At 36.1% G+C, this 17260-nt stretch overlaps 1 protein-coding gene across 1 annotated transcript in view; it reads right to left on the reverse strand.

The window, feature by feature from the left end:
- The window catches only part of UBR1 (ubiquitin protein ligase E3 component n-recognin 1), a 149126-nt gene that overhangs the window by 64626 nt on the left and 67240 nt on the right, over positions 1-17260 (reverse strand). The window contains exons 18-23 of the mRNA XM_036734149.1: positions 15724-15789; positions 15354-15455; positions 14718-14781; positions 10670-10794; positions 8695-8747; positions 1081-1183 (exon numbers count right to left, since the gene is read on the reverse strand). Coding sequence (XP_036590044.1) covers positions 1081-1183; positions 8695-8747; positions 10670-10794; positions 14718-14781; positions 15354-15455; positions 15724-15789 — 513 coding nt within the window. The remainder of the gene's footprint in view (positions 1-1080; positions 1184-8694; positions 8748-10669; positions 10795-14717; positions 14782-15353; positions 15456-15723; positions 15790-17260) is intronic.

The raw sequence follows: 17260 nt of genomic DNA on the forward strand, positions 1-17260 counted from the left end.
GGGGAAGGATTTAGGAGATGGATTTTCAGGAGTTAGATAAATTAGACAATATACAAGCAAAATATACCAATGAAAATTTTTTTAAAAAAAGATTCTGTGTTACAGGCACTTAAACTTTCATAATTTAACTGCAGTAGGAAATTTAGATAAAAGGAATTTGTTTATTAGGAGATGACTTTACTGTTCCAGGACTGGCTTTTCTTCTTAGGAATGCAAAAAAAATGATCTTGCAAGAAACATTTTGCAACTGGCACCATTTAGTGACTACAAAAATGACTAAAACTAATACTGATGCTCATTCAATGTTCCCATATTAGTGAAACTTAGAACGGAATAGCAAAAAGAAAACCAAATTATTTATTCTTGGTGTAAGAAAGCATAAAACATTCCAGGATTGCTTGCTGAACTTATAAATTCAGAAAAGAGCTAGAAACACTGTGCTGCTAATAGTATCCAGAAGAATTCTAACTCAACTATTTTTGTCGTTGTTCAGTCATTTACTTGGCAAAGATACTAGAGTGGTTTGCCATTTCCTTCTCTAGTTCATTCTGCAGATGAAGAAACTGAGGTTACAGGGTTAAGTGACTTGCTCAGGGTCATACAGATAGTGTCTAGGCCTGGATTTCAACTCAAGGAGACGAGTCTTCTTGACTCCAGGCCTGGTGCTTTGTCTACTCCACCGCCTAGCTGTCCTACATTATTTTTAGGATTCATCTTTTTAGACAAATGTACACAAAAAGGCTTATTTAAAACAAAATGTCCAAAAATGTGGCTTTGGGGTGGGAGTGGTGTGTGTGCGTTGCACACAGACTGCCTTTAATTCTGTCGATGTGATCTGAGACAACAGACCATGATATTTTAAATTTACAATTAAAAAACACATATATGAAAACAAAATCAAACAATGACCTCAAGACTAATTTGGGAAATATGTTAAACTATTTTTCAAATGTGTTTGGGTTTTCCCTATTCCTCTTCCAAGTTGGGGTACCTTTTTATTCTGTTCAATTTTCTTTAGGAAGAAGAGAAAAGAAGAAAGTAGTAATGCTACCTTTTTGTCCTTTAGATATTATTTCCTACCTTGCTGTGTTGTGTTTTGGAGTAGTGATAAAAGAACATATTGAATTCTTTCATGCATTCCTCCCTCAGCTCATAAACTCCATGACCTGATACGCCAGGTTTCCTAAAAAGATTTAAAATAAGCACATCAACAGTAATGCTTAAAAGCCTTGTTCAGACAGAATAAAAACTGGAAAATTAATACAAACTACAAAATCTGAAAAAGCAAACAAAAATTAAAATCATATTCTATTCAGCTTATCTGATGGAAAAAGAAACTTCTGTTACAGTAGAAAGCCACAGGGAATAATGCATAGAATATGAATGTAATAGAATACAATTATGCTGAAATCAATGAAGTTTCAGAGAAACTTGGGAAGATTTATATAAACTGATGAGGAATGAAGTGATCAGAATCAGAATAACTTATACATCGATGTAAAGACAAATTTCGAAAGCCTTAAAAACTATGATAAATGCAATGACCATCCATGATTCCAGAGACCCAATGAAGAAGTGCACTACTTACTTCCTACTGAGTTGATGACATATGTATGGATTGAGACACATATTTTTTGGACATAGCCAATATAGGAATTTGTTTTGCTTGAATGTGCAAATATGAAAATTTGTTACAAGAGTTGTTGTTAAGTCATTTTTCAGTCATGTCAGGCTCTTTGAACCCCATTTGGGGCTTTCTTGTCAAAGATAATGGAGTGGTTTGCCATTCCTTTTTCAGCTTATTTTACAGATGAGGAAACTGAGGCAAACAGGGTTAAGGACTTGTCCAGGGTCACACTGCTAATAAATGTCTCAGGCCAAATTTGAACTCATGAAGATAAGTCTTCTTGATTCCAAGTCTAGTGCTCTACCAACTGTACCATGTAGCTGCTCACATTCTAGAGAGACTCTAAAACGGTATGATATGGGAAGCTTTGGATGGGTTATGATCTGCACTGTCAGAAGAAGTATACATTTTATTATTATTTTTTGCAGGGGGGGAAGGGTGTGCCCATATTAAAGAGGATGCAGATCCACGGAAATAGGAGCAAAAATAAGGAGAAGGTTACTAGGAGGTGATTGCTGTGTCTAAACAAAATACATTAATAAATTATTTCCCTGAAAGGAAAAAATGGTACTGTCCTGTATGCCCAGAGTAAAGTTCAAAGAGCAAATGGAAAAAGCGTTCTCTATAGATGATGTTGAACCAAATGGTCCTATTTGCAGATGATGTTACAATGACTGGATCAAAGCTTAGAACACTACGAAGACCCCTAAAAGAGATATACAACCACTCAAAAGTTCAACTTAACAACCCAAAGTAAATGAAGTAGATAAATGAATGCCTACTGTTCAGACCAGAAGTCCAAACTTTTTTGATCATGCTACCCCATCAACAAAAACATGTTGAGCACATACCCCCAAGAGATGTAAATTTATTAACTTATGAATTATATACATCACAAATATACTAATAATTGTACTATAAAACAACACACAATAGAAATTTTTAAAAGATAGAAACAAGGAGAAAATATATGTTCCTAGAGACAACAGGAAGCCACTAGAGTAAACTGAATAGGGGAATGACAGGGTCAGACCTTTGGGAAATTCACTTTAGCAGTTTTCACTTGTGTGGAAGACACAAGTAAAAAGAGACAGAAAGTTAGAAAGCTACTGAAATAGTTCAGGCAAGAGGTGACTAGGGCCTAAACCAAGGTGGTAGCAATGGTAAGTAAAAAGGAAGGGACAGATTTGAGAAATATGATAATGTAAACAAGAAGATCTGGCAACTAACCAGGTATTCAGCTTTGGTGAAAGTGAAGTGCTGCTTATGACACCAAGGTTGTGAACTCGAGTGACTAGATGGGCACTGATACCCTCAATAAAAAAAGGAAAATTCAAAAAGGAGATGAGCTTGGGAGAAAATGTAATGAGACCTACAATGCAGACTATAACCCAATTCATACCTATTCATCCAGTAGAACTTATTTTGTCCCATGAAAATGAAAATTCTGGAATTCTTCATTCGGTCGGGTATTTCTTTCTTTTTCTCCTTTCCCTTTCCCTTTTCTTTCCTCAGCTATTTGTAAAGCCTCATCAGACAGCCATTTTGATTTCTTGCTCTTCTTTTTCTTTGGAATGTTTTTGCTTCTGTTTCTGTTATAACCTCTGTCCATAGTTCTTTAGGCACTCTATCTATCATATCTAATCCCCTAAATCTATTCATTACCTCCACTTCATATTTATAAGGGATGTTACTTAGGTCATGCCTATATGGTCTGGTGGTTTTCCCTACTTTCTTCAAGTTAACTCTGAATTTTGGAATCAGCTCATGATCCAAGCCACAGTCAGCTTCAAGTCTTGTTTTAACTGACTATATAGAGCTTCTCTACCTTTGGCTGTAAAGTATATAAACAATCTGATTTCTATATTGACCATATGGTGATATCCATGCACAGAAATGCCTTTTGGCAATTTGGCGAAAAAGAGTACTTGCTATGACCAGCGAGTCATATCCCAGGGTGGGGAGGACAGAAGGGGAGTACATAGCAGAGCAGAGATCAAATCAGAAGGGCTTTAGACAAAAAATGTGGAGGCAAAGCATAAAGTTCTTTCCAAAGGCAGTTATTGTTTTAGTCTATTAGCCAGTCAAATTCATACACACACACACACACGTATATGTATATGTGTACACACACATACATGTATATATACATATACAAACACATATATACACATATGCACATATATTTATATGTGTGTATACATATATACATGCATGCATACATACATACATATAGCTCTAAAAATCTGACTGCCATCAAATTTTGCTTTCTTCACTAGTATTACAAAATAAATCTTAAAAAGAGTAAACAACTACTAGCTTCTTCTAATGTGTGTTCTGACACTCAACTGGACTTCATGCCCAAAAGCCATTAGCACGGTTTCTCAACAAACACTCCTTTGCTTATTAGTCGCCTCTAAGAATAACTGAACAAAACTGAACCCTGTTGACATAAAAATGCCCACTGAAGGAAGAAGGTATCTGGAGTTAAGACCCTTCCAAGGGAGGATGGCAGTATCTAGGTCAATATGAAGTATGCTTGCAGAAACCTTCTTTGGAGGTTGAAACTCAGAAAGGCTTCACATGATTCCTTAATAAGGAAAATGACAGATAACTGAACCTTTGGGAGATGAAGCAAACACTGAGAAAATATATGTACAGAAAAGACAGGAAATAAGACATAGATTTTCATCTATGTTCCATCCTCTAAATTCTATTCCCAGATGACACTAGAGAATCAAACCTACACACCTTCCTCAAAATATTCTTCAAAATTCATAATATAATTTTGCAGTTTTTTAAAGTTTCTATCATAAACTCTTCATAGACATGAATCAGAACACATTCACAGCAGTGACAGCATCCATTTATTTAAAATAAATTTAAAAAATATAAAATATTAAAAAAATAAACCCAGGGACAGAATTTTTTAAATTAATAAAACGTATTTTTCCTTCAACCAATAGCTAGTTTTTTCTTTAAACAAAATAATATTTTGTGGGTCAAGAGATTTTTTAAAAAAAGACGCCATGGAAATGCTACCGAAATGCACGACAATTATAATATCATAATTTATGCCTAAATATCACAGTTTATGGTTACTTAATTAAATTACCTTTAGATGTTCCCAGGTTAGCTACTGTTTTTAAACTCCCTGCAATTATTTTTTATTGTACAATAAGAGCTCTGCTCTTAGAACTAAAAGTACCTGGAGAGAATGGATCATCAGACTGAGCCTATGGGCTATACAAATACTTGTAAGGTTCACTCTTATAACTTCCAGGAAGAATGAGCCATAGTCAAATGAAGTTGGCCAAATTATATAAGGTGCCCTTCTGTAACCTTACAAATTCCCTTTATTTTCATAGTCCTTACTTCCTTAAGTCCAACCACGATACTTTCCCTAGATGCCTTTTTAATGACTCCCCAAAATAATCTACTCCATGGCCAATTCTTGCTGTCATTTGTCAGTCAACTACTTTGTTAAGACTTGCTGAGGGGCAGCTAGGTGGCGCAGTGAGTACAGCACTGGCCCTGGAGGACCTAATTTCAAATCTGGCCTCAGACACTTACTAGCTGTGTGATCTTGGGCAAGTCATTTAACCCCAATTGCCCTGCCTTTCCCCCTCAAAAAAAAAAAATAAGACTTGCTGGATTTGAGTCCTTTCCTCCCAACCCTCATCTCACTAAAGATCTCTAATTGTCTGAACTTATTCACATTTAACAAACTCCCTCAGTGATCCCCCTAGGCTTTGGATGTCCTAAAGTAAAATTAACTTAAGGTATGGCCAGTCTCAGAAGTATTTATATTTTAAATAGAGAACATGAAAAAGGCTTTAAACTCAAAGCAATAATGCTATAATGAAGAAATGATAGGCTTTCTCTACATGGCAAATTATAGCTATAGAATCATGGTGCTCTATGTCCAAGACTGAACATCATTTGGCTTTGCCATAATTTTAATACAGACAATTAAGAAATACCTTTTCTTGAGGTTTTATAACAAAATCTTTTAAAAGAAATAAAAAAGGTCCCCTAGTTCCTAATAGTATTGAATTAACATGTAAATTCTTCTTTGTAACCTTGGAAATAAATATTTCAGAGGGTTAGAATTCTGAAAATTCAGATAAGCATTCTTTAACTTCTATAAAGCACATGAATAATAATCATACTAACTTTTAAAATAACTTCAAATACTAAGCACTTGAAGAGGGAGCCAAGATGGTGGCTGGAAAGCAGGGACTTGCTTTAGCTCCCCACCAGGTCCCTCCAAACACCTATAAAAATGGCTCTGAACAAATTCTAGAGCTTCAGAACCCAAGAAATATCAAAGTGAAGCAGGGCTCCAGCCCAGGACAGTCTGGATGGTCGCTGGGAAGGGTCTATCACACAGAGCTGGGAGCAAAGTGGAGCAGAGCCCTGCATGGACCATGCCAGGACTAACCAGACTGAGAGCTGGGTGGAATAGGTGTAGCGCCCTAAATCAGTGACCTGTGGCAGTTATCAGAGTTCTCAACCCCAAAACACCAAAGACAACAGAGAAGGTTGGAGGGAAAAGCTGCTGGGACAGAGTGAAAGGAGTTCGCGGTCAGGCACTGCCCGCCGCAGAAGTGGTGCAGCTCTGAGGCTGCTTCCAGAGCTACAGCTGTAGTTGCTTCTGGCCCCAGGCCCACCTGGTGGGAGGGATTAAGCAGCGGATTAGAGCACAGGAGTGCACAGCTTGCTTTGCCCTGCCTGGATCTGGGCGACAATCCTGGTTGGCAGTTCTTGGGGGAGAGCTTGTGGCAGAGCTTGCTGTGTAGAAGTAGCTCTGAAAATAGCAGTGCAGCCCCTTAAGCCTGGGACAAAGTACTCTCTACTCTACAAGCAGTTGTACCCCAACAAAAAGCTCAAGGGTCAAGTAGCTGGCTGGGAACATGAACAGGCAGCGAAAACAGTCTCAGACTCAGACTCGGAATTTTTTTTTTGGTGACAAAGAGGACCAAAACATACAGCCGGAAGAAGTAAATAAAGTCAAAGAGACTACATCAAAAGCCGCCAAGAAAAACATCAACTGGTCTCAGGCCATGGAAGAGCTCAAAAAGGATTTCGAAAAGCAAGTTAGAGAAGTAGAGGAAAAATTGGGAAGAGAAATGAGAAGGATGCGAGAAAACCATGAAAAACAAGTCAATGACTTGCTAAAGGAGACCCAAAAAAATACTGAAAAATACACTGAAGAAAACAACACCTTAAAAAATAGACTAACTCAAATGGCAAAAGAGCTCCAAAAAGCCAATGAGGAGAAGAATGCCTTGAAAGGCAGAATTAGCCAAATGGAAAAGGAGGTCCAAAAGACCACTGAAGAAAATACTACCTTAAAAATTAGATTGGAGCAAGTGGAAGCTAGTGACTTTATGAGAAATCAAGATATTATAAAACAGAACCAAAGGAATGAAAAAATGGAAGACAATGTGAAATACCCCATTGGAAAAAACCACTGACCTGGAAAATAGATCCAGGAGAGATAATTTTAAAATTATTGGACAACCTGAAAGCCATGATCAAAAAAAGAGCCTAGATATCATCTTTCAAGAAATTATCAGGGAGAACTGCCCTGATATTCTAGAGCCAGAGGGTAAAATAGAAATTGAAAGAATCCATCGATCGCCTCCTCAAATAGATCCCAAAAAGAAATCTCCCAGGAATATTGTCGCCAAATTCCAGAGCTCCCAGATCAAGCAGAAAATACTGTAAGCAGCCAGAAAAAAACAATTTGATTTTGTGGAAACACAATCAGGATGACACAAGATCTAGCAGGTTCTACATTAAGGGACTGAAGGGCTTGGAATGTGGTATTCTGGAGGTCAATGGAGCTAAAACTAAAACCAAGAATCACCTACCCAGCAAAACTGAGTTATCATGCTCCAAGGCAAAATATGGATTTTCAATAAAATAGAGGACTTTCAAGCTTTCGCAGTGAAAAGACCAGAGCTGAATAGAAAATCTGACTTTCAAACACAAGAATCAAGAGAAGCATGAAAAGGTAAACAAGAAAGAGAAATCATAAGGGACTTACTAAAGTTAAACTGCTTTGTTTACATTCCTACATGGAAAGGTGATGTGTGTAATTCATGAGACCTTTCTCAGTATTAGGGTAGCTGAAGGGAATATACATACATACGTACGTACATATATACATATATATGTATACACACACACATATAGACAGAGGGTGCAGGGTGAGTTGAATATGAAGGGATATCTAAAAAAATAAAATCAAATTAAGGGATGACAGAGGAATATATTGAGAGAGGGAGAAAGGGAGAGACAGAATGGGGTAAAGTATCTCACATAAAAGTGGCAAGAAAAAGCAGTTCTGTGGGAAGGGAAGAAGAGGCAGGCGAGGGGAAATGAGTGAATCTTGCTCACATCAGTTTTGACTTGAGGAGGGAATAACATACACATTCAATTGGGTACCTTACCCTACAGGAAAGAAGGAGGAAGGGAATAAAAAAGGGGGGATGATAGAAGGGAGGGCAGATGGGAGAGGAGGTAATCAAAAGCAAACACTTTCAAAAAGGGACATGGTAAAGGGAGAAAATTGAATAAAGGGGGACTGGATAGGAGGGAGCAAAATATAGTTAGTCTTTCATAACATGAGTTATGGAAGGGTTTCGCATAATAACACACATGTGGCCTATGTTGAATTGCTTGCCTTCTTAGGGAGGGTGGGTGGGGAGGGAAGAGGGGAGAGAATTTGGAACTCAAAGTTTAAAAAGCAGATGTTCAAAAAAAAAAGTTGTTTTTGCATGCAACTGGGAAATACAGGCAATGTAGCATAGAAATCTATCTTGCCCTACAAGAAAGTAAGGGAAAAGGGGATGGGGGGGAGTGGGGTGACAGAAGGGAGGGCGGACTGGGGAATAGGGCAATCAGAATATATGCCATCTTGGAGTGGGGGCGGGGGGAGGGTAGAAATGGGGAGAAAATTCGTAATTCAAAATCTTGTGGAAATAAATGCTGAAAACTAAAAATATTAAATAAATAATAAAAAAGAAATATAATAAGAAAAAATACTAAGCACTTACTTAAATATGGCCACTTTGTTGATGACTTTCTCTAAGCCAGTTTCATTGTTTTCCTGTGGAAATAATATTTTTGTTATTTGCCTTTATATGTCATTCTTTTTCTGTTACTCACATGACAGAAATCTTCACAATTCTGCCAGGCAACTATATTGCTCTGTAAATGATAATAAAAAGTGAATTTGCAGTACAATAAAGAGGAAATTAAATTAATTTTTTTGGGCAAATATCCTAACCAAAATCTCAATTGTCTCATCTGTTTCAGACAGCAATGTTATCAACCTTCTAGTAAAGTATGGCTTCATATAATTTTTTTATAAATTATCAGTTGATCAAGCATAAAGATCTTTTTGTTGCAAAGTATGAGGATGAATCAATAAGTAAGGTGGATTTTCAATTTTTTATACACATTATTAATCTCTAATGTTCATATTACTACATACTCTCACTACTGAGTGAATATGTAGCATTCATGGTTTCTGCAATATAAGGTTGGAAATATTTTTGTTCACATTTCTGAAAAAAAAAAAGTATTTGAAGATACACTTATATTCACCTGACTTCTCACATAATCATCATCAAAAGTAGTATGCATACAAATGTACCAATACCTATAAAATAAGGCTACAAAATAGAGAATTCAACTTGTGATCTATACCAAAATGTATCTTTATGTAGTTATTCAAATTAATTCACAAACATTCTTTCTAATAAGCTTAAGCTATTATTTGTTGAATGTAAGTTTCTAAGTGTTCACTCTCTGGATGCTGTGTCAGAAAAAGCTGTTTATAATAAGAAAATTCAAAATAATATTTGGGTATTTATAGTCTCTCTCTTACAAAACCTGGAAATGTATGCTTCTTTTAAAAAAAAATACACGTCTCTCAAGATAAGATGGGGCAGCTAGGTGGCACAGTGGATAAAATGCCAGGCCTGGAGTCAGGAAGACTCATCTCCCTGAGTTTAAATCTGGCCTTACAAACTAGCTGTGTGACCCTGGGCAAGTCACTTCACCCTGTTTGCCTCAGTCTCCTCATCTATAAAATGAGCTGGAGAAGGAAATGGCAAACCCCTCCAGTATCTTTGCCAAGAAAAGCCCAAACGGGGTCATGAAGAGCTGGACACAACTAAAAAATGAATGACGAGTTAAGGAGTGAAAGATTTAAGGTGGCCCTGACTTATAAGTAAAACTGAGTTTTTCACTGAAGACTATTTTGATGAGTTTCTGAAATTTACAAGGAAAAAAATCACTCCTGTTATAATGAAATTGTAAAGGAATATAAATAATCTGAAGTAACTAACAAAGCATTGATAACGAGGAATATATCTATTCCACTTCTATAGAGGGAATAAAAAATAGAACCAACTACTAGATTACTTCACATTTAAATTTTATTCTAATTCAAAACTAGCCTAGTGTAATTGAAAGAGTATTGATTGCATTTGGAGTTGGAATCCCACTCTAATGCATTCTGCATAATCGCTGGCAAGTATGAGGAATTCTGAATTTCAGTTTTCTCATTGTAAAGTGAATGCAATTACACTATATACCACAGAGGACTGTTATAAAGGAAAGCACTTTATAAGGCTTAAAATGCTATTAAATGACCACTTACTATCTTAGTAGAAAAATGAATGGGTTATAATAATAACACTCTTTGGGGCTACGACTTGAAGATACATACATGTATTTTTAATAATCCAAAAGATCTTTGATTTTTTATTAGTTCAAATACTCCCTATACTAATAGAGGTCACAACTCTGCCATGCTTCAGCAGATTTTGAATTTCTGTATCCAAAAATGCAACCATTACATGGTGGTAAAACTTTTGAGATCTCTGTCTACACAGATATAAATATATCACAATATTTCCAGAAAACCCCTTTTTAAGGAAGCTTTGATTTTATAATTAGCAAAGGACTAGGGGGACTAAAAAGTGAAGAGTTTTTAATTAAAGGGGGGGAAAACCTACTCACATTCTCTGGTAATGATTTGGCAATGATACTATGAGGCATGGGCTCAATGCAAAGTAAGTGGATAATTTCCCTCATGATAACCTCTTCTTTGTTCACATTACCCACTCCAGGCACATAACGCTCTCCTAATAAGAATAACAAAGGAAAAATGAAGAATGAGGCATGTTAGAACAACAGTACTATTTATTTAAATGGTAATTGCCCATATGGCACTTAAAAAATAACATTTCATGAAATCTCAACTTGTGTGTTAAATGATAAATACTATTTGCAAAGGCTCTCTAAATTTAAACCCTCTAGGAAAGTAACACTTAATAATGACTCATTCATTCATACATCTATCCATCTATTCTTCAAACTACATATCCCTTCAACTAAATTAAAAAGTATTTCTAATTATGACAACCTCTAGTCAATTTAAATCAAGCACAGAGTACCTGAAGAGTTGATATCACTGAACTGTTTCTTCTTCAAACACTTCACTAATCAATAACTTGCCCCTTGTCTTCCTGTTCTCAAAAAGGAATAAAATGACAGTTCTTTTTTAAAAGCCACTTTTTAAAGGATTTGGCAAGATACCTTTATTAGTAAACAACAACAACCAAAAAATAGGGACAACCTGGTATTGCTATAATTGCAACTTCACTAATCCAAATTTTCAAAAGGAAGACCATACAGCCAGATTCTTCTTTATCACTGCTATGAATCACACAAGCCTATTAGCAGTAACAAGGACCCTCTCATGCTACAATTGCCATCTAGATGCCAGTTCCAGTTTCTGGAACTCCTTACCATTAGCTTCTGTGATGGTACTTGTAATAACACTTCGCCTTGGCATGAGAGGGATCCCTTGCTTAATGGAATTGTTGTAGTTCAGAAATTTACTCTACAGTAAATCATTTGTCCATCCATTAAACTTCCAATTTCCAAGAGACAGAGGAATCCTGAAGGCAATTCTGACCAAGTTACTTAACTGCTCCCAGTATCTACAGCTTAAGCATCCAATATGAGGTCCAAATGACCCTAGGAAATGAGCTACCCGAGATTTTGAGCAGAAAAATACTTAAATAGCTAATACACAACTTGTAAGCCAATAGGGTTTGATTACCTGCCTGCCACTACCATTGTGTAATGGATACCAGGTATCCTGATTGCAGGCTTGGCTCAGATAATAATTATAATTGCTTAGCCTGTTGAAATGCCACCTCTCTACTTTGTGTTCCCATAGACTTTATTTCAGTTCTTCTATAACACCACATTATGCCTGTCTTCACTGTGCTACTACTTTTTCTAAAAATAAATGTTACTGATATCTTTACATCATTTAAATTTCCTCCATGTGTCCCTTCTTCTAATTCTAGAGTAATTCCATATAACAAAGAAATTTTTTAAAAGGAAAAAGAGGAAAAAAAATCAGCAAAACCTAGCTCTCTCGCTCTCTTTATATATATGTAAATAAATATATAATCTAACAACATATGCAATGTTCCACATTCATTGATCCCCCATCTCTGCAAAGGAATGGGGTGACGGTATCTTCTCATATGTCTAGCTAGAGGCCAATCTTATTCTTTGTAATTACGCAACATTCATTTTTGTTTCGTGGTTGTTCTTTAAATTGGCACTGCTGTAGTAGATGCTTAATAAATGCTGGCTGACTACCTGTATTCTGGCTCTGCTTACTCCACTCTGAATCTTTCTTTCATGTAAATCTTCCCATGCTTCTCTATATTCAGCATGTATATCACTGTTTCTTGTTGTTGTTCTTGTTTCAGTCATGTCCAATTCTTTGTAACCCCATTTGGAGTTTTCTTGACAAAGATACTGGAGTGGTTTTCATTTTCTTCTCCAGCTCATTTTACAGATGAGAAACTGAGGCAAACAGAGTTAAGTGACTTGCCCAGGGTCACACAGCTAATAAATGTCTGAAGCTGGATTTGAATTCATATCCTCCTGACTCCATGATTTGCACTCTACCCACTGTGCTACCTAGCTGCCCTACTTCATTTCTTATAGCACAGTAATGTTTCATTATATTCATGTACCACAATTTGTTTGGCTATTCTCCAGCTGATGGTAATCTACTGTTTCCAATTTTCTGCTACCCCAAAAAGTGCCCCTTTGCTACTGGTTATACTCTCCATAAGGACAAGGATGATGTCTTCTGCATCATGGCATACATAGTAAATGTTTGCTGAACTGAACAGACTTAAAATCACAGAATCCTAGAGCCATAAAGGCCCTGACAGCCTATCTAACCCAACCTCACCATTTTACAAATAAGGCAACTGAAATTCAGGAAAAAAAAAAAAAAGCTTCTTTAAGGTCACAGAGCTAGCAGTAACACCAGAGTGATCAGCTACATCTGTGACCCGTATTCCAGGAGTCATTCTCTACAGTATAGCACATTGCCTTTTACTATGAAAACTCTTTTGAAGATATTTTGGCCACCAAATGAATTTATATTTTCTTGAAGAGGTGCCTAAGGCAGAGGAGTCAAACACAGGCATGAAGGCCTGAAATATGTGGAACTAGATTAAAAACGCAATTGGAGAATATTTAATTAACTAGATAAAAATACAAAAGAACATAGATAATGTTAATATGTAGTTTGCTGAGTCAACATAACAGATACAACGATCCTTGTATGGTTTAGGGAACCTGTTTCTATTTGAATTTGACATGAGCAGCCTAGGACTTGAACTGAGGGCTTCCTTATAAGAACATTTGCTTTCTCTCTATTATACCATATTGCCTCTCTTCTAGTCACATATTTCTGATTAAAAAAGTAAAAAATATGAACATTATTTTAAATATTCAGAACAAATATATTAAAAATGAAAATAATATTATATTAAGAACTTTTCTCTTTATCTCCACTAAAGAAAAAGCAATTCCTAAAGTCTTAAGAGTTTGGCATTTCTGTAAACCTAAAAACACCTTAAATGCCTAACTTTATCTTAAATAAATCTTAAATAATTCTATGACTATCTTTCTGAACTTTTCCTTTACATTTTACTGCTCTCTTACCTGCAGCCAGTAATGCCTATATAATCAGTGGACTGGGGTTGGGCAGGGGAAATGTAATACATACTTCTAAAGACCAAATATTGAGTTCTTGTCTGCAATGACAGCTTAACTACATCATCTGTTGAAAAATGTGATTACCTAGCAAACAGCTATTTGAAACAGATCAAGTATAATAGCTCACATGTATATGAGTTTTATATGTCACTTTACGTATTTTATTTCATTTGATCCATGCTACCACTGCCAAAGGGGTAGATAAGACAACCGGGTATTATTCTCCTCACTTTCTACATGAAGAGATTGAAGTTCAGAGAGACCATGTGCCTTGGCCCAGGTCACAGAGCTTGTCAGTAAAGGACACCTGGGACTTGAACTGGTCTTCTAAAGTCCATACTCAGTGCTTTCTGCTCTACCCAAGCTGCCAAACAAGGAAACTGTTCTTGAGTTTTAAATTCAGAACCTGTAAACTGATTTCTGTTAATCAAGGGATACTTAGGTTAACTGCAGCTGTATTATAAAATTTCCATCTCTAACAGTCAATGTAAATGACCAAGATTACTGACGGTACAGAATATAGTTTTGCTTTCCCTGATCACCATTCACGCAAAAATATCCAACATTTCCATGTCATTGTGATAGAAAACAATGAAAATAAAAGCTAAAATAGTATCTTACTTCTCATAACACCTACAATATCTTCAATATCTTCCCATGCCTAAACAGCTGTCAACACCAGATCTGCAGGTTTTCTTCATCTAAGTTTCCCCACCTTGAGACAAAGTATCACTTCTAAGTCAATATACATCAAGTAACCAAAGGCAAATCTCTAAATTCTATGCTTTCTGGCAATGGTTACCTAAGCTTTTTAGTCACAATTTATCTTAAAATTAGTGTTCTGCATTGCATTAGGAGAATGGATTAAATAAAACTGCAGCAACCTCATTAATTTTCCTTCTAAAAGCAATAATATTCTACTTCAAAAATATCTGTTTTAGTCTTGTTACCTCTAGATTCTTACCCACAATGTAGATGATGAGCTGAAGCATTTCTTCTATTAGTGCATTATATTGTTTAACCATATCCTACAGAATTTTTAAAAAGAATAAATCAGTTACATTAGAACATAAGAACTGAAAAATGTCAGTTCAATGGTTCATTTATTTCCATATTTCCAGGCTCTGACTGTGGCACCAAGGCAATGCTAGTCAACCTCAAAAGGCTAAGGATGTACCCCTCCCCATATTACTAGCTTTCTATAAAAGAGCATTAAACAATGAAACTAATTCTAACTAACCTTTACTCCTTTCCTCTATTATTAGTTTCTTCCTTCCCTGGTTGGAAGAAAAAGTAGTTTCAGATTCAAGGCTGTCACCCATGGTGGGATTATACTTTACTTACTAAAAGTGGATATTCAGTTGCAGAAAGTGAACATTATATGATTAATTTTTTAAAAAAGCTTTCTAATGTCTCGTCCTATCATCTAGAGCCTTGCAAGAGACTCCAAATAGGTAAGTGGTACTATTTTGTACATCCCAAATGATCAACTGGCATGGTAACCTCCAAATACTAATGCAATGAAAAATTTAATGCAATAAAAGGATGTTCAATATTGATGTCAATGGAATGAATTCACCTACCCTGTTCTGTTACTTACCTGGTCCTTGCTGGGGACAAGTTTCTTAAATGCCTCAATCAGTTCATATCTCTGAAGTATCAATAACAAGAAAGTGTTGGGATCCATCAAAGATGCACCAATCTGTGTGACATACCCAGAAGTATACATAAACATAAATTTTCTCATTTGCTAATAATTGTAACTTGGTTTTCATATAACTGTCAGAAAAATTACAAAAGAAGCTAGTGCAAGATCATCCAGTAGCAGTTTTCATCATTATTCTATCATACTCTGCACTAGCAATGAAATAAAAGTTGATAAAATTAAGAAATAACTATAATAGCTTTAGTACAGAAGATTTTGAGGAGTAATAAGGCAATAAACAGCAGTTATAACTAGAGATTACTACCTGAAGCATGATGATATCTTTGTCATACATTTCCTCTCTGCATTTAACATCTTGATAATAAAATACCTACAAGGTAAAAACAAGTAAATAGATGTAAAAGGAAGAAACTGTAATTAAGGTTAACAACAACAAATAATTCTTACTAATCTAGAAATTGGAGAAGGAAATGACAAACCATTCCAGTATATGGACAGCACTGGCATGCTATGATCCACAGGGCCACAAAGAGTTGGACACAACTGAACAAATGAACAACAGCGACAACAAATCTAGACATTATCTAAAGACAGTAAGAAGTTAAGGAAGTTGTACTAGTGGGTAAGTGTCAGTCCCCTTTCTCTTTTCTTTGGGGTTCATGAATATTCAATGTTTATCAGTTGCTCTAGTCATATTTGAGGGCCAGCTCTCAAAATTTTCCCTTCCCTTTTATAATGAAGAGAGAGCATGATACTGTAAGATAATTAAGACTGTATAAAGAGACAACTTTGAATATAAAAATTGTGACCTGCATGCCAATCAGCAAACATTTCTTAAGGAGCTCTTCTGTGCAGAACATGGCATGGCACTGCTCCCCACTCTCCACCCCCCACCCTGCTCATCCACTGAGTTTAAAAAAAGATAACTAAACAAACAATAATAAATGATAGTTATATTAAGGAGTTGCAAAAGAAAGTACAATATGAGGCATAAGGGTGAAGGTCATTACTTTCTCCCCCAATCCCAGGGTGGACCAGGGAAAGCTTCTTGGAAGGGATATTTGAGTTAGGCTTTAAAGGACAGGAAAGAATTCAACAGGTAAGCCTGAGACAATCGATTTACTCTTAACAAAGTAGATTTTGTAAATCAGTATCAATATTTTTTATCTGTTTAACAGAATGTAAACTCCTTGAGAGCAGGAACTGTTTTATTTTTGTATTTGTATCCTAAACCCTTAGTATAGTAGATGGCAAACAGCGGGTAATTAATACAAGCTCATTGAATGAATGAACTCAATATGTGAAATTATCCACCACTAAAGTCTTAGTCTGATCCTTCACCCTGATGCGGGCAAAGGTTCTTGAAAATTATGCCAGTAGAGCACAAGCTGTAGCAGGTCCTATTGATCAGGAAAGGCTTCAGAAACAGGCCTGGCAATACCCCATTTGCTGTTTGAGGACTAGCCTCACTGCACATGTAGACTCTTTTTTTTAAAATTAGTATTTTATTTTTCCCCAGTTACATGTAAAAACAATTTTTAACATTCGTTTTTAAAACTCTTGAATTCCAAATTCTCTCCCTTTCTTCCTCCCCACCCCCACTCATTGAGAAGACAAGCAATTCCATATAGGTTATACATGTATAGTCATGCAACACACAACCATAACAGTCCACATGTAGACCCATTAATGAAGAGGTTCAGAGACTATTTAGATTCATATATGTGAAGAGCAGAGTTTGATGTACCTGGCTAATTAAAGAAAGACCATTTCTTCGCCACATATCAGCCCCAACTTGGGCAAACCAAAACCAAATTAATGGGTCCACATGTAGACCCATT

The sequence above is a fragment of the Trichosurus vulpecula genome, chromosome 8, assembly GCF_011100635.1.
Source record: "Trichosurus vulpecula isolate mTriVul1 chromosome 8, mTriVul1.pri, whole genome shotgun sequence".
Lineage (NCBI taxonomy): Eukaryota > Metazoa > Chordata > Mammalia > Diprotodontia > Phalangeridae > Trichosurus > Trichosurus vulpecula.